The 22,600-nt window shown below is 37.3% G+C and overlaps 1 protein-coding gene across 2 annotated transcripts in view; it reads left to right on the forward strand.

Moving 5' to 3' along the window:
• The window catches only part of FBXO9 (F-box protein 9), a 46,075-nt gene that overhangs the window by 6,006 nt on the left and 17,469 nt on the right, over nt 1-22,600 (forward strand). For both annotated transcript variants that reach the window (XM_045498542.1, XM_045498543.1), the window contains 5 exons: nt 13,350-13,505; nt 16,718-16,775; nt 18,144-18,243; nt 21,423-21,553; nt 22,274-22,388. In XM_045498542.1, coding sequence (XP_045354498.1) covers nt 13,350-13,505; nt 16,718-16,775; nt 18,144-18,243; nt 21,423-21,553; nt 22,274-22,388 — 560 coding nt within the window. The remainder of the gene's footprint in view (nt 1-13,349; nt 13,506-16,717; nt 16,776-18,143; nt 18,244-21,422; nt 21,554-22,273; nt 22,389-22,600) is intronic.

Raw genomic sequence — 22,600 nt, forward strand, 5'->3', positions numbered from 1 at the left:
GGTCTTTAATTCATGTTGATTTTATTTTAGTGTGTGGTATAAGAAGGTGGTCCACTTTCATTCTTTTGCATGTAGCTGTCCAGTTTTCTTGGCACCATTTATTACAGAAACTGTCTTTCCCCCATTGTGTATTCTTGCCTCCTTTCTTGTAGAGTAATTAACCATATAAGCGTGGGTTTATTTCTGTGCTCTTTGTTCTTTTGATCTTTATGTGTATTTTTGTTCCGGTACCATACTGTTTTGATTACTGTAGCTTTGTAGTATATCTTGAAATTCGGAGTTGTGATAACTTCCAGCTTTGTTCTTTCTCAAGATTGCTTTGGCTCGTTAGGGTCTTTGTGGTTCCATACAAATCTTGAGATTATTTGTACTGGTTCTGTGAAAACTACTGTTAGTATTTTGATAGGGATTGCATTGAATCTGTAGATTTGATTTGGGTAGTATGGACACTTTAACAATATTAATTCTTTATGCAAGCGTGGGATATCTTTCCAGTTATGTGTGTTGTTTTCCATTTCTTTCATCAGTGTCTTACAGTTTTTAAAGTATAGCTCTTTCTGGGGCGCCTGGGTGGCTCAGTTGGTTAAGCGTCTGACTTCGGCTCAGGTCATGATCTCACAGTCCGTGAGTTTGAGCCCCGCGTCGGGCACTGTGCTGACCGCTCAGAGCCTGGAGCCTGTTTCAGATTCTGTGTCTCCCTCTCTCTCTGCCCCTCCCCCGTTCATGCTCTGTCTCTCTCTGTCTCGAAAATAAATAAACGTTAAAAAAAAATTTAAAGTATAGCTCTTTCACCTCCTTGATTAAATTTATTCCTAGTATTCTGTAAAGTGCAATTAATAATAATAATCCCATTTAGGATTATTTTCTTAATTTCTCTTTCTACTACTTTGTTCTCAGTGTACAGAAATGTGACAGATTTCTGTATATTTGTTTTGTGTCCTGCAGCTTTACTGAATTCATTTTTCAAAAAAAATTTTTTGTGGAGTCTTAGGATTTTCTATATGTATCTGGAAATAGTGACAGTTTTTTACTTCCTTACCAATCTGGATGCCTTTTATTTCTTGTCTGATTGCTGCCACTGGCACTTCCAGTATTATGTTGAGTAAAAGTGGTGAGTGGGTGTCCTTGTCCTGTTCCTGATTTTCCTTTAAAGGAAAATCTTTGAGTTTTTCACCGTTGAGTGTGATACTAGCTGTGGGTTTGTCATATATGACCTTTTTTATGTTGAGGTATGTTCCTTCTAAACCCACTTGAGTTTTTATCATGAATGGATATTGAATTTAGTCAAATGTTTTTTCTGCATCTGTTGAGATGATCATATGGTTTTTATACCTGTTAGGGTAAAGTTTCACATTGATTGATTGGCATATATTGAACCACGCTTGCATTCCTGGAATAAATTCCACTTGATTGTGGTGAATGATCCTTTCAATGTATTACTGAATTCAGTTAATATTTGTTGAGGATTTGTACATCTGTGGTCATCAGAGATGGTGTCTTTGTCTGGTTTTGGTATCAGGGTAATGCTGGCCTTGTAGAATAAATTTGGAAGTTTTCCTTCCTCTTTGTTTTTTGAAATGGTTTGAGAAAACTAAATATTAACTCTTCTTTAAATGTTTGATAGAACTCACCTGTGAAGTCATCTAGTCCTGGACTTTTGTTCATTGGAGTGTTTTGATTACCAGTTCAATTTTATTAAGGTATTTGATCTGTTCAAATTTTCTATTCTTGATTCAGTTTTGGAGGATTATATGTTTCTAGGAATTTATCCATTTCTTCTATGTTGTCCATTCGTTGGCACATGCCTTTTCAAATATTGTCTTGGAATTCTTTGTATTTCTGTGGTGTCAGTCGTAATATTTTCTCCTTTTCTGCATTTACTTACTTGATGACTCTTTGTGTCTTTTTGGGTTTGGCTAAATGTTTATCCCTCTCTTGCTCACTCTCTTTTTTTTTTTTTTCCAAAGGACCAGCTCTTGGTTTCATTGATCATTTCTATTGTTTTTTAAGTCTCTATTTCATTTATGTCTGCTCTGATCTTTATTATATCCTCCTTTGTACTGGCTTTGGGCTTTGTTCTCCTAGTTCCTTTACGTGTAAGGTTAGATTGTTTGAGATTTTTCTTGTTTCTTGAAGTAAGCCTGTATCACTGTGAATTTTCCTCTTAGAACTACTTTCACTGCATCCCAAAGAATTTGGACCATTGTGTTTTCCATTTGCATTTGTCTCCATGTATTTTTTTTATTTCCTCTTTGATTTCTTTGTTGATTTATTGGTTGTCTAGTAAGGTGTTATTTAGCTGTTTTGTGTGTTTATCGTTTGCCCAGTGTTTTTCTTTTAGTGGCTTTCTAGTTTCATAGTGTTGTGATCAGAGAAGATGCTTGATATGATCTCAAACTTTTTAGTTTTTTAATTCTAACATACAGTAATAGTTTTCTGGTGTACAATATAGTGATTCAATTCTATACATTACCCGATGCTCATTACAGCAGGTGCACTCCTTAATCCCCATCACCTGTTTCACCCATCCTCTCACTCGCCTCCTCTCTGGTAACCATCTCAAACTTTTAAAATTGGGACTTGTTTTGTGGCCTAACATGTCCTCTGTCCTGGAGAATGTTTCATTTACACTTGAAAAACGTGTATTCTGTTGATTTTGGTTGGAACGTTCTGTGTATATTTGTTACGTCCATCTGGTCTAGTGTGTTGATAGATTTTTGTTGGTTTTCTTATTGATTTTCTGTCTGGATGATTTGTCTATTGGTGTAAATGAATTGTTCATGTCCCCTACTATTGTGTTACCATCCGTTTTTTTCTTTGTTAATGTTTGCTTTATGTATTTAAGTTATCCTGTATTGGGTGCATAGGTATTTATAATTGTTACGTCCTCCTTTTAGAGTGATTCTTTTATCCCTTTTACACTATTATGTAGTGTCTTTGTCTCTTGCTGTGATGTTTATTTCAAAGTCTATTTTGTCTGATACAGGCATTGCTTTTTTTTCTGCTTCTGTTTACGTGGTATATATTTTTCTGTCTTCACTTTGAGTCTGTATGTGTTGTTAGATTTGAAGTGAGTCTTTTTTTTTTCTGACTAAAACTACATTTGATTGGTTTATCTCTAAATATTTCTGTCACACAAATTACAAAAAAATTTACTGTGCATTAAATACTGTACACAAAAGTTAAAACCTGATAATGCTCTCGGACCTTGGCTGCTATGTTTTGTTACCATTTTCATAGCTGAATAAATTTTTTTTTTATGGTTTAGTCCCATAAAAAGTCTCAGTTTAGGGCTGATGGCTCAGAGCCTGGAGCCTGTTTCCGATTCTGTGTCTCCCTCTCTCTCTGCCCCTCCCCCGTTCATGCTCTGTCTCTCTCTGTCCCAAAAAAAAATAAATAAACGTTAAAAAAAAAAAAAAAAAAAGTCTCAGTTTAGTCCCATTACATAAACTTTGGAAAATACAAATAGGTTTTTTTTTTTTTTTTTTTTTTCAGTTTTTATTTTAATTCCAGTAAGGTAACATACAGTGTTATATTAGTTTCGGGTATACCATTCCATACATCACCCTTTGCTCACCATATGACAAGTGTACTCAAGACCTATGCCTCACCCACCTCCCTTCTGGTAACCATCAGTTTGTTCTCTATAGTTAACAGTTAACCATCAGTTTATTTTGTATAGTTCAGAGTTCTCTATGGGTTTGTCTCCCTCTCTTTTTTTCCCCCCTTGCTCATTTGTTTCTTAAATTCCACTTATGAGTGAAGTTATATGGCATTTGTCTTTCTCTGACTTATTTTGCTTGGCATTATACTCTCCAGCTCTACCCATGTCATTGCAAATGGCAAGATTTCATTCTTTTTATGACTGAATAACATTCCATTGTATATATATGGCACTTCTTCCTTATCCATTCATCTATCTATAGACACTTGGGCTACTTCCATATCTTTGCTGTTGTAAATAATGCTCTATAAACATAGGGGTGCATGTGTCCCTTTGAATTAGTACTTTTGTATTCTTTGGTTAAATAACCAGTAGTGCAATTACTGGATCATAGGGTAGTTCTATTTTTAATTTTTTGAGGAACCTGCATACTGTGTTCCGTATTGTCTATACCAATTTGTATTCCCACCAGAAGTGCAGGAGGATTCCTTTTTCTCCACATCCTTGCCAACACCTTGTGTTGTTGATTTGAGCCATTCTGACAGGTATGAGGTGATATCTCATTGTGGTTTTGGTTTGCATTTCCCTGATGATGAGTGATGTTGAGCATCTTTTCATGTGTCTGTTGGCCATTTGTGTGTCTTTGGAAAAATGTCTGTTCATGTCTTCTGCCCATTTTTAGTTAGATTAGTTTTTAGATGTTGAATTGTATCAGTTCTTTATAGATTTTGGATACTCGCCCTTAATCAAACATGTCATTTGCAGATATCTTCTCTATTCAGTAGGTTGCCTTTTAATTTGATTGTTTCCTTTGCTGTGCAGGTTTTTATTTTGACAGAGTCTTCCAATAGTTTATTTTTGCTTTTGTTTCCCTTGCCTCAGGAGACCTATCTAGAAAAGTTGCTATGGCCAGTGTCAGAGAAATTACTGTCTGTGCTCTTTTCTAGGGTTTTTATGGTTTCAGGTCTCACATTAGGTCTTTATTCTGAATTTATTTTTGTGTATGATGTAAGAAAGTGGTCCATTTTCATTCTTTTGCATGTTGCTGTCCAGTTTTCCCAAAACCATTTATTGAAGAGTCTGTCTTTTTCCCATTGGCTATTCTTTCCTGCTTTGTCAAAGATCAGTTGACCATATATATATAGCTGTGCGTTTTTAATATATGGCCTTTATTATGTTCATGTATGTTCCCTCTATACCTGTTTTGTTGGGGTTTTTATCATGAATGGGTGTGGTACTTTGTCAAATGCTTTTTCTGCATCAATTGAAATGATTACATGGTTCTTATTGATATTATATATTATGTTGATTGACTTGCAAGTATTAAACCACCCTTGCAACCCAGAATTAAATGCTACTTGATCATGGTGAATTATTTTTTTTAAATGTATTGTTGGATTCAGTTTGCTAGTATTTTGTTGAGGATTTTTGCATCTATGTTCATCAGGGATATTGGCCTGTACTTCTCTTTTTTAGTGGTGGTGTTATCAGAGTAATGCTGGCCTCATAGAATGAATTTGGAAGTTTTTCTTCCTCTTCTATTTTTTGGAACAGTTTGAGAAGGATGGATATTAACTCTTCTTTAAATGTTTGGTAGAATTTGCCTGTGAAGCCATCTGCTCTGGGACTTTTGTTGAAAGGTTTTCATTACTGATTAAATTTCTTTCAGCTTTCCTTCAATTTGCAGTTGTATTTTTTTGAGTCCTTTCTCTCTCTCTCTCTTTCTCTCTTTGATAAGTCTGGCTACAGGTTTATCAATTGTATGGATTTTGTTTTCAAAGAAGCAGCTCTTGGTTTCATTGATCTGTTTTATTTTTTTAGTTTCTATAACATTTATTTCTGCTCTAATCTTTATTATTTCCTTCCTTCTGGTTTTAGGTTTTGTTTGTTCTTTTTCTAGCTCCCTTATGTATAAGGTTGGGTTGTTTATTTGAGATCTTGAGGTGACCTGTATTGCTATAAACTTCCCTCTTAGAACTGCTTTTGCTGTATTCCAAAGGTTTTGGGCTGTTGTGTTTTAATTTTCATTTGTTTCCATGTACTTTTTAATTTCTTTTATTTCCAGGTTGATTCATTCATTGTTTGGTATTATGTTATTTAACCTCCCTGTATTTTGGTCTTTCCAGATTTTTTCTTGTGGTTGACTTCAGTTTCATAGTGTTATGGTCAGAAACGGTATGGCTTCACTCTTCTTGCATTTGTTGAGTCTTGTTTTGTGGGCTAATATGTGATCTTTCCAGAAAATGTTCCTTGTGCACTTGAAAAGAATCTGTATTCTGCTGTTTTAGGATGGAATATTAGGGTATATCTGTTAAGTCTATCTGTTCCAGTGTGTCATTCAAAACCATCTTTTTCTTTTGGATTTTCTGTTTAAATCTGTCCATTGGTGTAAATGGGGTGTTAAAGTCCCCTCCTAGTATTCTATTATTGATTCGTTCCTTTGTTTGTTATTATCTGTTTTATGTATTTGGGTGCTTCTGTGTTGGGTGCATAGATATTTACAATTGTTATATCTTCTTTTTGGATTCTCCCTTTAATATTATGCACTGTCCTTCTTTTGCTTTTGTGATAGTCTTTGTTTTAATGTCTAGTTTGTCCTACAGAAGTATTGCTACTCCAGCTTTCTTTTGACGTTTGTTAGCATGATAGATGTTTCTCCATCCCCTCGCTTTCAATCTGCAGGTGTCTTTAGGTGTCAAATGAATCTCTTGTAGGCAGCGTATCGATGGGTCTAGTTTTTTTTATCCATTCTGTCACCCTGTGCATTTTGATTGGAGTGTTTATTACATTCAAAGTAATTATTAAGTATTTATTGCCATTTTATATTTTCTTTGGTGGTTTCTGAAGATTTTTTTCAGATCCTTTTTTGTCCGATGATTTGTTGGTTTTCTTAATGATATATTAGATTTCTTTCTCTTTATTCTTTATATATTTATTAGTGGTTTTTGATCTTCGATTACCATTAGGTTTGTTTATAACCTCTTCTGCATATAGCAGTCTATATTAAGTTGATGGCCATTTGATTTTGAACCCATTTCTCTGGAGCATGGGGTGCTGGGGTTTGGTATAAGCAAGTTAGGTAGTAGGTGTCCACTCTGTGCTCTCCCCTGTTTGTTAGTCTGCCTCTTGCCCTTCTCCACAACCGGGGCTTCCTCCCCACTGCAGTGGCCACCATCTGTTTATCTTCCACACTGTGTCTGTAGCACTTCCTACTTTCTCCTGTGTGGCTGCTTCTTTATAGTTGTGGAGCTTGTTCTGCCAGTCTTCGGCTCAATTTCTGGAGTGTTTAGAATGATTTGATAGTTATCTGGTTGTATTTGTGGGATGAGGTGATCCTAGAGTCCTCCCACTCTGCTGCCATCTTCCAGACTGAAGTGAATCACTTATAAGTCAGTCTCTTGTAGGCAGCATATAGGTGGTGGGTCTTTTATCCATTCACCACCCTGTATTTTCGGTAGAGCAGTTAGTCCATTTACATTTAAAGTACTTGTTGTTAGGTATATTCTTATTGCCATTTTGTTAATTGTTTTGGGGTTTTTGTATTTTCTCTCTTTATTCCTGTTTTCTTGCTGTCTTGTGATTGATGGCTTTCTTTAATGTTATGTTTGGATTCCTTACTCTTTATTTTTTGTGTGTCTATTATGGTTTTTTCATTTGTGGTTACCAGGGGGTTCGTATATCATATCCTATGTTTGTGCCAGTCTATATTAAATTGATAGTTACATAAGTTCAAATACTTAAAAAATTATTTTTATTTTTTTTTTAACATTTATTTATTATTGAGAGAGCATAAGCATGGGAGGGGTAGAGAGAGGGAGAGACACAGCATTTGAAGCAGGCTGCAGGCTCTGACTGTCAGCAAAGAGCCTGATGTTGGGCTCGAATTCACAAACCGCAAGATCATGACCTGAGCCGAAGTCAGATCCTTAACTGACTGAGCCACCCAGGCCCCCCAAGTTCAAACACTTTCTAAAAGCACTAAATCTTCATTCCGTGTCCCCTGCTTTTTGCATATGATGCCATAATTTACATCTTTTTAGTTTGTGTATCCCATGACTAATTTTTTTTATAGGTACGATTGATTTTATCACTTTTATTGTTTAACCTCCATTCTGGCTTCATAAGTGATTCATCTACTGCCTTAACTATATGTTTGCTTTTACCGTTGCATTTTTTTTCTATCAATATCTTCTAGTTATGGCCTTTCCTTTTCACTTAAAGGATTCTCTTTAACGTTTGTTGTAAGGCTGGTTTAGTGGTGATGAATTTCTTTAACTCTTTTTTTTGTCTGGAAAACTTATCTCTTCTATTCTGAGTAATAGCCTTGCTGAGTAGAGTGTTCTTGGTTGTAGGTTTTTCCCTTTCAGCACTTTTTTTTTTAATTTTTAATTTTTTAATTTTTTTTTTTTTTTTTTTTTTTTGAGAGAGAGCATGAGTGCAGGAGGGGCAAAGGACGAGTGAGAGAGAGAATCTTGAGAAGACTCTACACCCAGTGCAGAGCCTGATAAGAGGCTCAGTCTCATGACCACAAGATCATGACTTGAGCCAAAATCAAGAGCTGGAGGCTTAATTGACTGAGCCACCCAGGCCCCCCTGCTTTCAGCACTTTGAATAGAGCATGCCCCTCCCTTCTAGCATGTAAAGTTTCTGCTGAAAAATCAGTTGATAACCTTATGGGGTTTCTCTTGTATGTAACTGTTTTGTTTTGATGTTTTTAAGATTCTCTCTTCATCATTACTTTTTGCCATTTTTAATATGTGTCTTTGTGTGGACCTCCTTGGGTTCATCTTGTTGGGGCAATATGTGCTTTCTCGACCTGGATATCTGTTTCCCATTCCAGATTCGGGAACTTTTCAGCTATTATTCTTCAAGTAAGTTTTGTGTCTCTCTGTCTCCTTCTGGGACCCCTATAATGCAAATAATGTTACACTTGATGATGTTACAAAGGTCCCTTAACTATTCTCATTTTTTAATATTTTTCCTTTTTTCTGTTTGGCTTGGTTGCTTTTCATTACATCACTGACCCATTCTTCTGTGTCCTCTGATCTGCTATTGATTCCCTCTAATGTATTTTGCATTTCAGTTACTGAGTTTTTCAACTCTTTTTTTTTTTTTTTAATGTTTATTTATTTTTGAGAGAGCGCACGCAAGCAGTGGGGGCTACAGAGAGAGAGGAAGACAGAGGATCTGAAGTAGGCTCTGCACTGACAGCAGAGAACCCACTGCAGGGCTCAAACCCATGAACCATGAAATCGTGTCCTGAGCTGAAGTTGGACGCTTAACCGACTGAGCCATCCAGGCACCCCTGATTCATTCTTTTTTATATTTTCTATCTCTTGGTTGAAGTTCTCACTGAGTTCATCCACTTATAAGTCTGTTGAGTATCTTTATTTATTTTCTAAGTATTTATATGAGACAGAGACAGACAGATAGATGGTGCATGGGCAGGGGAGGGACAGAGAGAGACAGAGACGGAATCCAAAGCAGGCTCTAGGCTCTAAGCTGTCAGCACAGAGCCCGATGCGAGGCTTAAACTCACAAGCTGTGAGATCATGACCTGAGTTGAAGTCGGACGCTTAGTTGAGGTGCCCCTGTTGAGTATCTTTATGACCATTACTTTGAACTCTTTATTAGGCATATTGCTTATCTTGGTTTCATTTAGCTCTTTTTTTGGTGATTTTTGTCTTGTTCTTTCATTTGGGACATTTTTCTCTGTCTCCTCATTTTGTCTCTGTTTCTCTGTGTTAGGTAGGTCAGCTACATGTCCTAGTCTTGAAGTAGTGGCCTTGGGGAGCCTGAGTGGCTCAGTCAGTTGAGCATCCAACTTTGCCTCAGGTCATGATCTCACAATTCTCGGGCTTGAACCCCTGTGTCTGGCTCTGTGCTGACAGCTCAGAGCCTGCTTTGGATCCTCTGTCTCCCTCTCTCTGCCCGTCCCCTGCTGTGTGTGTGTGTGCGTGCGCGCTCTCTCTCTCTGAAAAACATTAAAAAAAAAAAAAGTAGTAGCCTTGTATAGAAGAGGTTCTGAGATGCTCTGTAGCTCAATCCCCTGGTCACCAGAACCAGGCAGTCCCATGAGTGTCCTCTGTGTGGGCTGTTTGTGCCCTCCTGTTGTGGCTGAGCTGTGATTGATATGGGCATGCTGATAGGTTGGACTGTTCCAGGTCCAGCTGGTTTCAGTAATCTGCTGTTTGCTATAGGTGCACTGGACGGGTTTTGCTCTTGGTGCTGTTAGATGCCCGACTGTAGCTGCTATAGACTTTACAGTTGGTGGAGTCAGTCTTCATGTTGGCTGTCTGCAATTAACTGCTACTGACAGCTGCAGGCACACCAAAGGCACGGCTTCTCCCGGCACAGCCAGCTAAGATCCTGGCTGCAGGAATTGATGTGTTATTTTTGTGGGGTATCTCCCTCCATTCCCACAAAAGAAGTCACTTTGGAGGCATGCTGGTCCTGCCCAGGGCTGCCTGCTGGCTGTAGCTATTTTCAATGGGAGGTCTACAGGGAAATGCAGCTGCAGGGCACACAAGTGTTAGCAAGGGAGACGGATAGTGTTAGAATTTGCTTCTTGCATGTCTCTAGCTCTTCAGACTGGGGGAGGGAAGAAAAATGGCACCCATTAGCACTTTTGTTCCAGGAGAACTCTCCTGCAGGTACCTGCACCTTTGGCACATGTCCTGGCATTAATTAATAAATACTTTCATGCATACCCTAGGCACTTTCAAAGTGCTGCTTCTGTGCGATTTGCTGATAGGGTTTTTAGTGTGCTGGCCCTTTAAGGGTGGAGACTCATCCAGTAGCTCTCTAACTCTCCAGGAGTTAGGCCTCAGGATTTTTAAAGCCAGATGTTATGAGGACTCATCTTCCCAGGGCTGGGAGTGCTTGCTGTGGGGTGATCCCCTTGCTCCTCTGTGCTTGCGATATCCCTCCTGTTAGAGGTTAATTACCCTGGGGATTTGGTTTCCAACTGTGTCTCTGTTCTTCCTACCCTTTTCAATGTGGCCTTCTCTCTCCAACTAGCTGTGAAAGATCTGTTCTGCATCTTCAGGTCATTTTTAGAATTAATTGCAGTAGATATACTTGTTGTCTTGGTGTGTCCATTAGAGGAGGTGAGCTCAGGATCCTCTCACTTAACCATCTTCCACAAACAGCAGAACCAGTTTATCCGTCCCTTACTGCTACTTTTAGGTACTTTGGATGATACCCCCACTCCTCATGGGCTTCTTTCCTATAGGTACACTATCTTCATGAAACTCTTGTTGGTAATTTATGGACCCTGGAGTTTCACTTGGCCTCTCAGTTTATTAACAGAAACCCAAAAGAGGGAAACTTGTTCAAATGTTAACATTTGCAAAGATCTTAATGCAGTATTTTATAATATTCTGCATTGAACAAAATATATAATACATTAATTATTTCCTTCTTCTGGAAAATTCTGAGTACTCATGTTGAAAATGACAATAATTGCTGTTATATAGTTTGATCTATGAGTTTAAAGTGTTCAAAACAAGCCATAACTCATGGTGCCTGGGTGGCTCAGTCAGTTAAGCGTCTGACTCTTGATCTCAGCTCAGGTCTTGATCTCAAGGTTGTGAGTTCCAGCCCTGCATTGGGCTCCATGCTGGGTGTGGAGCCTACTTAAAAATAGAAACAAAAAAACAGAACAAAATATAAGGCATAACTCAAAACCCATCACCTTATAAAGATTGATGGATTTGACCACCTAAAAGTTAAAACCTATATGTAGAAGAGAGACATATATTCAAGAGAAATGATCAGCTAGAAAAACTATTTACCACATATAGGCAGATGATTGATACCCACTCTCAGTATATGGAACATCCTTATAAATTAGTAAGAGGGACACAAGATAGATATGAATGGATAGCTAATGGAAAAATAATACAAATAGCTATTAAATATTTGAAGAGATTATTGGTCTCATAGTTTTTAAAATACAAATCAGATCTACACTGGTGTTTTCTTTTTTTTTTTTAAATTTTTTTTTTTTCAACGTTTATTTATTTTTGGGACAGAGAGAGACAGAGCATGAACGGGGGAGGGGCAGAGAGAGAGGGAGACACAGAATTGGAAACAGGCTCCAGGATCTGAGCCATCAGCCCAGAGCCCGACGCGGGCCTCGAACTCACGGAGCACGAGATCGTGACCTGGCTGAAGTCGGACGCTTAACCGACTGCGCCACCCAGGCGCCCCTACACTGGTGTTTTCTTAAAACAATCAGATTGGTGAACAATGCCCATTGTTGTTCAGTCTTTGGAGAACACTTAACCAGTGCACATGACGTATAAACTGCTACAACTTTTTGGGGGGACAGACTAGCAAGATGGAACAAAATGAAAAACATACATTGCAGAAAATTAATCTTAAGAAAATAATGAGTAAACTGAGTACATACATATGTACAAAAATGTTTTTTACAGCAGTTTTATGAAAAAATTGAATAAAACCATAAATATCCATCACTTGTGTTAAGTAATGGTGAATTCAAATAGTAAAATACACTGTAGTCATTGAAAAGGATGGGGTAAATCCTTGTGCACTGAAATAGAAAAATGTTCATTGTAATTAGATAAATATATCTTACTGAATTTAAAACTTTGTAATAACTTATATGAAATGTGTCATCTAATAGACATTCAGTGCTACTAAAGACTCTATAGGTTAGAGGTATATGTGTTTTGGGTTAGAAGTAGGAGGGTGGGAACTAAAACAGAATGGCAAGAAAAATTATTTTAAAAACATGTATTTTATATATGCCTCTTCAAAAAAAACTAGGAATAATATACACAGTCCTGTTGATAATGGTCTTCTTTGGGATGAGGGACATTGCCAGTTGGGTTCCCAGAGAGCAGACTTGAAGGTGGAGATTATGATGAGGGAGGTTTACTAGGGAGTGCTTTTGGGATCAACACCTATGGAAGGGAGAGGGAGGGAAGAATTGGCCTTAGTCAATTCTGTAGTTCTCAGAATGGAGGAACCAGAGCCTTTCAGACTTAACAGCCATTGGTAGTCATTGGGTAGGGATTGCCTGGGAAGGGGCGTGATCTTGCTGAGGCAGTACCTGAAAGGGCTGACAGCTAGCTGGGGGCTGTTTCTGTATTAGTCCCAGTATTAGTCCCAGCAGGTGGGCTCATCAGTGCCTTCATTCCTAAAGGGATCTGGGCAGCACAGCAGTCTACCACAAATGGGAACTTCACTTTTTTTCTGTATTTAAAAATTCCTATTACATATGTAAGAGAAAATAGTTCCTTTTTAAAAAAGAGAATGGCTATTGAAAGAAAGGTTTTAGGTTCAACTAGAGAATTTTTAACAGCACTTTTCATATCTAGTAGATGATGTATTCCAGGTAACAAGTGTTTGAAAGCTTCTAAGTTCAGCCCCTAGGTGATGGCCTCTCCTTTCAGCTCAACAGAATTTGGTTTTCTGATACCATTAGATTTTTCCTATATAGATAAACTTAGGTGACTCTTCATAATTTTTTTAAAGATTTAAGCAGAACATTATTTTAGAAAATAATGTGTCGAATGGATATGAGTAACTTAAAAGACCATGTTTTCTAGTCTTCTATTATTTATATGGAAATTGATGTTGGACCTGTTGATAAATTGTTCAGAGCTAAGCTACTCTTCCTTAATGAATCCTAAAGTACTTTTTCCTTCCTTAGGCACAACTCCAGATGTTTCGAGCTCAGTGGATGTTTGAACTTGCTCCAGGTGTAGGCTCTAGCAATTTAGAAACTCGGCCTTGTAGAGCAGCAGCAAAAGGCTCTTTACTGAAAGCAGACACCAAAGGAAAGCAAGAACTGGCAAAGGAAGAAAAGTTAAGTATTATGGACATTGTGACAAAGTAACTTTTTTTTCCAGTTGCACATGAGAATTTGCGTGGTCTTAAGCAAGTGATCATTATAGTTGTGTTCTGGTGAAATAAGCACATAACTTATAACAAAACTTTTCCTTATGTGTGAAAGCATACCAGTATGTCCATCCTTCACTTCTGCTTCTAGGTACTTTGGATGATACACCATTCATGGGCTTCTTTCTGGAGGTATACTATGTTTGTGGAACTGTCGTTGGCAATTTATAGATCCCTGAGATCCATTTGGTCTCTAAAAGATTGATGCCTCTGAATTTATTAGCAGGAGCACTAAAAGAGAAAAAACTTGTTCAAATGTTAATACTTTTGCAAAGGTCTTAATGCGGTATTTTGTTAAAATTTGTGTTGAACAGATGTATAATGATGCATTAATTATTTCCTTATTCTGGAAAATTTTGAAAGTGCTCACATTGAAAAAATTTTGAATGCTGCTACTTATGTGAACTAGGCACAGCATGCTTTCCATTTTTCCTATTCCATAGAGGCTATCATCTTTACATCAATTTTTCTTACAAGTGATTTGCCAGTAAATAATTGAAATTACCATGATAACTAAAAACTTCCATATTTGTTTTGTTTTTTTATTTTGAAACAGTTACAGAAACAGGTATAGGGAGGTCCCCTGTTGGTGACATCTTACATAGCTATAGTACAATATCAAAAACTAGGAAATAGACGTTGGTTCAATGCACAGAGCTTATTCAGACCTCTCAAATTTATAAGCACTTCTTTGTATGTATGTATGTAAATAGTTCTATGCAGTTTTATTACATGTGTGGCTTCCTTTAACCACCACCATGATCAAGATAAAGAACTGTTGGCACCACAGGGCTCTCTCTGTCAACACCTTTATAGTTGTACCCTTCTGTCTCCCCCTCCCTGACCATTCATAACCCCTGGCAATCACTAATCTCCATTCCTATCATTTTGATACTCAAAAAATATTGTATAAATGGAATCATCTAGTATATAACCTTCTGAGGTGGGCTTTTTTCACTCAGCATAATTCCCCTGAGATCTATCCACGTTTGTGTGTAATGGTAGTTTGTTCCCTTTTTTTGCTCAGTAGTATTGCATGGTATGGTATACCCCAATTTGGTTATTCATCGGCCGAAGGACATTTGGGTTGTTTCTAGTTTTTGGCTGTTAATAGAGCAACTGTGAATATTCATGTACAGGTTTTTGCATGAATGTAAGTTTTCATTTTTCTGGCCTAACAGTGCAATTGCTGGGTTGTATGGTAAGTGCCTGTTTGATTAAAAGAAACTGCCCAGTTGTTTTCTAGGGTGTCTGTACCATTTTATGTTCCCTGCAGCAATGTATGAGTGGCCCACGGTCTCCACATCCTTGTCAGCCCTTGGTGTTGTCGTTACTTTTTAGTTTTAGCTATTCTGATAAGTATGTAGTGATACTTCATTGTGATCTTAATTTGTATTTCCCTGATGGCTAATGATGTTGAATACCTTTTCATGTGCTGTTTGCCATCTTTATATCCTCTGTGTACAATATGTTGTCTTTTCTGATTGTTTTGCTTATGTTTTGACTGTTAAGTTTTTGAGGGTTCTTTATGCATTCTAAATATAGTCCTTTGTTGAATACGTGGCTTTTAAATGATTTCTCTCAGCTTGTAGCTTGTATTTGCATCCTCAGGGTATTTCACAGAGCAAAAGTTTTTAATTTTGATGAGATCCAGTTTATCAACCTTTGCTTTTATGGATTATGCTTTGGGAATTGAGTATAAGAACTCTCTGCCCAGCCATAAATCTCCAAGATTTTTTTTTTTCCCTAAAAGTTGAAAGTTTTATATTTTACATTTAAGTCTGTGATCCATTTTTGAGTTACTTCTTTTTTTTTTTTTTTTTTTAATTAAAAAAAATTTTTTTTTGAGACAGAGACAGAGCATGAGCAGGGGAGGGGCAGAGAGAGGGGGAGACACAGAATATGAAGCCGGCTCCAGGCTCCGAGCTATCAGCACAGAGCCCGACGCGGGGCTTGAACTCACAGAGCGTGAGATCATGACCTGAGCTGAAGTCGCTCAACTGACTGAGCCACCCAGGCGCCCCTTGAGTTAATTCTTATGTAAGATGTGAGGTTTAAGTCACAATTCATTACTTTGCCTGTGGATGTCCAATTGTTCTGGCACTATTTGTTGGAAAGACTGCCCTTCTGCCATGCATACTCATTTTTTTTATTATTAAATGAAGTGGCTTTAATTAATTTATTTGTTATCTTTTATTTTTTTATTTTTTTAGATTTACATCCAGATTAGTTAGCATCTAGTGCAACAAAGATTTCAGGAGTAGATTCCTTAGTGCCTCTTACCCGTTTAGCCCATCCCCCCTCCCACAAGCCCTCCCATAACCCTGTTTGTTCTCCATATTTATGAGTCTCTTCTGTTTTGTCCCCCTCCCTGTTTTGTTTTTTTTTTAATTTTTTTTTTTTTTAACGTTTATTTATTTTTGAGACAGAGAGAGACAGAACATGAACAGGGGAGGGGCAGAGAGAGAGGGAGACACAGAATCCGAAACAGGCTCCAGGCTTTGAGCTGTCAGCACAGAGCCCGACGCGGGGCTCAAACTCACGGATGGTGAGATCAGGACCTGAGCCGAAGTCGGACGCTTAACCGACCAAGCCACCCAGGCGCCCCAACCCTCCCTGTTTTTATATTATTTTTGTTTCCCTTCCCTTATGTTCATTTGTTTTGGTCTCTTAAAGTCCTCTTATGAGTGAAGTCGTAGGATATTTGTCTTTCTCTGACTAATTTCGCTTAGCATAATACCCTCCAGTTCCATCCATGTATTTGCAAATGGCAAGATATCCTTCTTTTTGATTGCCGAGTAATACTGCATTGTATATATATATATCACATCTTCTTTACCCATTCATCCACTGATGGACATTTGGGCTCTTTCCATTCTTTGGCTGTTGTTGATAGTGCTGCTATAAACATGGGCGTGCATCTGTCCCTTCGAAACAGCACAACTGTATCCCTTGGATAAATACCTAGTAGTGCCATTGCTGGGTTCTGGGTAGTTCTATTTTTAGTTTTTGGAGGAACTTCCATACTGTTTTCCAGAGTGGCTGCATCAGCTTGCATTCCCACATGCATACTCATTTTCAATACAGACTTTCAAAAATTGCATTTCACTATTTTTATAGGCTCGAGAACTCTTCCTAAAAGCGGTAGAAGAAGAACAGAATGGAGCTCTCTATGAAGGTAAAACTCAGGGCCCAGGATCATATGGTCATGACATTTCTGAATAACAGCTCTTATTGACCAATTCTTTTTTTAACTAGACTATATTTGGTATATAAACGTCAGTCACCTTATATTTGAAATTGTTTTTTAACAAATCAAAACTAAAAATTATATTTCTGTGTAACCTTTTTCCAGAATATTGCTGTGAGACATCATCATATTGGTCTACATTTAGGTTTTACTCTTTATTAATTCTTCATTATTAAAGTCTTAAAAATAATTGTTTCTCATTTAAAAACAGGGTATTCTTTTATGGAATAAAATGACTTCAGAGGAGGAGAATATAAAGGATAGTTTCAAGAACCTATCTTCTAATTTACATTTACACAAAGGAATAATTGTCAGCTTTAATTGTCTCTTTAATTAATCCATTAGAAATGCATAAATAAAGTGATGGGGCATTTTACTGTATTAGGCATGTAAGTAGGCTTCCATTTTGTGAAAGTAAAGCTGATAATTGGGGTGTGGGAAAGGTGCTTTGCTTTAATCATTTGAAAATGCCCCAAAAATAACCTTTTCAGGATTACTGCATTTTATTTGCACATTTCTTCTAGCGATATTTTTACCCTGAGATATTAAAAGAGCCCAAATGGTGAAAGCCCTCTACAGTCTTCATTAGTTTGTGAGAGTCCCATTTCCACTTAGTGTATAGTAATTCACCCCCAGTGATAGAACACAGCAGAATATATTGAATTGAATAGACTCCATCTAAGGGAAAAAGAGCTGGTAGGCTTTTGAAGTCTCAAGTTCTGTTGGTGTAGCTTTGTGGGAGAGATTACTAAGTATTACAGCTCTAAACCACTTGGCCAGGAACTTCATAAAAAAGTAGCTTTTAAAGGTTATTTAGCTAAATAATAGCTTGATTAAAGGAAGTTGGATTTGAAGGTTAAATTCAAAAAAACCTCTTTATTCTACCTAGTAGGAAGCATTTGATTATCCTTAACTCTGCAACCTAGAAAGAAAAGGTTGCTTAAAAGTGTTTTTCTTGGGGCTACAACAATTGCTTTTTCAAAGCCCAAGAAAGACAACCACTTAAGATCACTTCTAACAATGCTTAAGAGGCTGAGGGAAAAGGTGGGAAGGGCTAAAAGCAAAGAGTGAAATACAGCATCCTTAAGCCTGTATAATGTGTTAGCTTTAGAAAAAGGAAAGGTTACTTCTGAGTAGTGAGGTTTGGAAATAAGTTTGTTCACTGAACTATTGCATACAGAAAAAAAGGAATTTGGCTCTTTGTAAAGAAAGTTACCAAATTAAACCACAGTTACAGATAAAGGAAATGACAAAAATGTGCGGTCATAGCTAATTTAGCTTTATTTCTTCTTTTAGCCATCAAGTTTTATCGTAGGGCTATGCAACTTGTACCTGATATAGAGTTCAAGATTACTTATACCCGGTCTCCAGATGGTGATGGCGTTGGAAACAGCTAGTGCGTATATAATTCGATAGACAGTAATACATAGAGTTTGTTAAAGTTAAGCGTCTTTGCCCTGTTGACTCTTAACATGATAAGAAGATGGTGGTAATTCTGTTGAATTATATAGTCTTTAGTATAAAGACTTGCTTATACAGTTGTAGAATTTTTTTAGATAGGGAAATACTAAGATTAAAATATAGAAATGCACATTTTAAGCAGATATAACGAAGACAAGGTAACAAGAGTTTTTTGTTTTGTTTTTTAAGTAAAACCAGTGATTATTGAAAGTAAATTAAAAGACACATTTCAGCTTTCTGAAACCTGTTTTAAAAAGTCAAACCTATTAAAATGTAATAGGCCAAAGTTGACAAAATGTTAATAATCGTCGAAATTGGGTGATGTGTACACGGGGTTTCATCAAACTAGTCTTTCTCCTTTTTTATATGTTAGAAGCTATACATTTTTTTTAAAAAAAGGTTTTTCATTTTATTAAGAAAATGCTGAATTATAACAGGACTTTATTATTCTTTTAAGGTGTCTAGGAGGACATTGAGACTGTAACATTTGCTTAAAAGCACAGGTACAGGAAAGAAACTGTTTCTTTGGACAGATGCCACTTGCAGGAAAGTCATGAAGTGGCATTGATAGTTTTATATGGACAGAGCTCAAGAGAATTTTAAACCAGTACTTTTGAAGCTATTTGCAAAACAATTCTATAAAACTGTTTTGGCTTAATCCATCTCTAAAAGCTTAATTTGCTGAAATGAGAAGGGAGGAGTGTCTGTACCCATGACAGAATGTCAGGTTTTTGTTTCTGTTTTTTAACTTGTTTTATTTTTTTATTTTTTTAAATTTAAATCCAAATTAGTTAGCATCTAGTGCAACAATGATTTCAGGAGTAGATTCCTTAGTGCCCCTTACCCATTTAGCCCATCCCCCCACGCACAACCCCTCCAGTAACCCTCTGTTTGTTCTCCATATTTATAAATCTCTTCTGTTTTGTCCCCCTCCCTGTTTTTATATTCTTTTTGTTTCCCTTCCCTTATGTTCATCTGTTTTACCTCTTAAAGTCCTCATATGAGTGAAGTCATATGATTTTTGTCTTTCTCTGACTAATTTCACTTAGCATAATACCCTCCAGTTCCATCCACGTAGTTGCATATGGCAAGATGTCATTCTTTTTGATTGCCGAGTAATGCTCCATTGTATATATATATCACATCTTCTTTATTCATTCATCCATCGATGGACATTTGGGCTCTTTCCATACTTTGGCTATTGTTGATAGTGCTGCTATAAACATGGGGGTGCACATGTCCCTTCGAAACAGCACACCTGTATCCCTTGGGTAAATGCCTAGTAGTGCTATTGCTGGGTCCTGGGTAGTTCTATTTTTAGTTTTTTGTTTTTTTTTTTAACGTTTATTTATTTTTGAGACAGAGACAGAGCATGAACGGGGGAGGGTCAGAGAGAGAGGGAGACACAGAATCTGAAACAGGCTCCAGGCTCTGAGCAGTCAGCACAAAGCCCGATGCGGAGCTTGAACTCATGGACTGCGAGATCATGACCTGAGCTAAAGTCGGACACTTAACCGACTGAGCCACCCAGGCGCCCCTATTTTTAGTTTTTTGAGGAACCTCCATACTATTTTCCAGAGTGGATGCACCAGCTTTCATTTCCAGGGAATGTCAGGTTTTTAAAATGAGCAATACACAGGAAAATCATGTTTTGGTAATGATTATTATATTACCTCTGTCATGAAATAATTAAGTTCCCCTTATGGATGATGTACTTATTGCCACTGTTTTTTTAACTGCTTACAGTATTAACACACAGGCTTTGGATATTAAAAACATCCGAATGAAGTCAGTCTTAATTGTGTGTTTGAACTTTGAAGCTAATAGTATATTGTTCACCAAGTGAGAGTTACCATTGTGAAATAGTTCATATTCAAAATGAGTCATTTGGAGTTTTTTAAACCGTCTTTAAACTCAGGTGGTCATTTAGACCTAGCTCTTAGCCAGTTTTATGAATAGATATAGGTGCTGTTAAGAAAGGTTGCCTTAAAACATGAAAGAAGCATTTCTTTTCTGTCCCATCCCTTTCTGCAAGCCCATATGCAATGAAGGTTTTTTAAAGATACAGTTTTTTAGTTTTTTTGTTTTCTTACTGACCTAGTAATCCCTGAAAGTCTCTTTCCTGGCTTTGTTTTGGTTTCTTGCCTTTCCTGAAATGTCAGTAGAGAAGCCTTTGAGTTCATCTGGCCTCAACCACACGTGCCTTTGTTGTATTATAATAAACCTTTCCTGGTCTTTTGACTTCACTCTTCCTCTAGGCCTTTTTGTAGTCTGATTACTTTTAGGGTTAATTTCAGCAAAAATGGAAAGCTAGAGGTTTTTTTTTTTCTTTTCCCAGAACTCTAAACTGCACATTTGTTTATGTTGGTAGATGATTTGTGGACCCTGCTAAGATTTTTTTAAATTACATATTTTCCTCTCTTAAGGTAGGGTGATAAGGCACATCTGTTACAAAACCCTTGGTAAGTAAGTACCACAGATGACATCTGTATGTTTGATTTTTATCCAGTTAGAATGGAGTATAGTCATACTAGTATGGAATATATTTACACAAGTTTTTTTAATCATTTGAAATGATCTTTTTCACTAATTCAAGAAATCTCTACAATAAAATGGACTAACTAAATGTCAGTAATTGTATCCCAAATTCTAGTTCTTTTTTTTTTTTTCTTTTTATTTATTTATTTTGAGAGAGAGATGAAGACAGCATGAGTTGGGGAGGGGCAGAGAGAGAGGGAGACAGAGAATCCCAAGCAGCCTCTGCACTGTCAGAGCAGAGCCCATCATGGGCTCGAACTCACGAAACTGTGAAACCATGACTTGAGCTGAAACCAAGCAGACGTTTAACCGACTGAGCCACCCATGCGTGCCCCTGCCCCTCTGAATTCTAGTTCTTCCTGGGTGAGAATGAAAATTGCTTTTTCCTTCAAAAGACTGGGTATGATACTCCTTTGCAAGGCAGAATAAACTTTTTTCAAATCAAAAAAGTAGTTAAGATAGTTTACTTTTAGATGACTTTTTCTGAAGCAGATTTTAAAACTACTATGAAAACTCAGTTTCTGAGCTCTGTTGTGGACTGAGGCACTTAGTTTATTCACCTCCCTCCTTTTTCAGCATGGAAGATAATGATGACGACAGCAAGATGGCAGACCTCTTGTCCTGCTTCCAGCAGCAGCTCACGTTTCAGGAGTCTGTGCTCAAATTGTGCCAGCCTGAGCTGGAGAGCAATCAGACTCACATATCAGGTATGAGTTCAAGGTTGTTAGAACTCGGCGAGGCACACTTTCACCAGAGATTTAAGGTTTCCAAACTTACAAGGTCAGATAACTTGCCAGGTAATTGCTTTAGTTCAAGCTATGTTGGGAGAGCTAGTTACAATTACTGTTTGCAAAACCTCAAGTAGAAAGCAGTTTGTAGCACAATTCAAGGAGGTCCAACTTGGTTCAATGAAGATCTAAGAGGGTGTCGAAGCAGTCCAAGAAAATGAGAGGAATATTGGTGTCACCAGGCATTTTAGCCTGAGATAGGCACATGTTCAAAAATGAATGTTTTTCTTTTCATATGTTAAATGTTATTTAATTAGTTATGGGATTTTCCAGATTCAAGGAGATGAAAATAAGTTTTTAGTGTTAGCAAATGGAATATGGATTTTATATGTGTGTGTGTGTATCAGACTATTTTTCTAACACTTGTATTTTAATATATCTTGGTGGTAAAATGATCCTTTGAGGGAAAGGGTGCTCTATAAAGGTGACTTCTGATTCGCTCCATAGTGAAAAAAACAAAGATTTGTGTCTTGATGTTAGAAACCATTATTACTTTTGGATAATTAAATACACGCGTGCACAGCTCTGAGCAGTACTAAGGGTGTGATTCACAAATGTGTGGGAGTACGGAGAGCTACCTGCACCGAGAATGAGATGGTAAAATAACAGAGTCGCCGAACAGTTGATTTTCTTTTGCAGTGCTGCCAATGGAGGTCCTGATGTACATCTTCCGATGGGTGGTGTCTAGTGACTTGGATCTCAGATCATTAGAGCAGTTGTCACAGGTGTGCAGAGGATTCTATATCTGTGCCAGGTACTTCACCTGTTTTAAAACAACTTGGGCAGTGGTGAAAAAAAATTATGGTCTTTTGCCGGTTTTGATAAAAAACTTGATTGATGTTCTGGGTAAAAATTTAGAATGAACAGTTTGGTCTAAGTTGTATTTGTGTGATTTTCTCAAACCACTTAGCATTTAAAGGTAGAAGGCACTGGGTTTCCAGAGTATAGACTATTACGTAGAACAGA

This window comes from Leopardus geoffroyi, chromosome B2, assembly GCF_018350155.1.
Source record: "Leopardus geoffroyi isolate Oge1 chromosome B2, O.geoffroyi_Oge1_pat1.0, whole genome shotgun sequence".
NCBI classification, from domain to species: Eukaryota; Metazoa; Chordata; class Mammalia; order Carnivora; family Felidae; genus Leopardus; species Leopardus geoffroyi.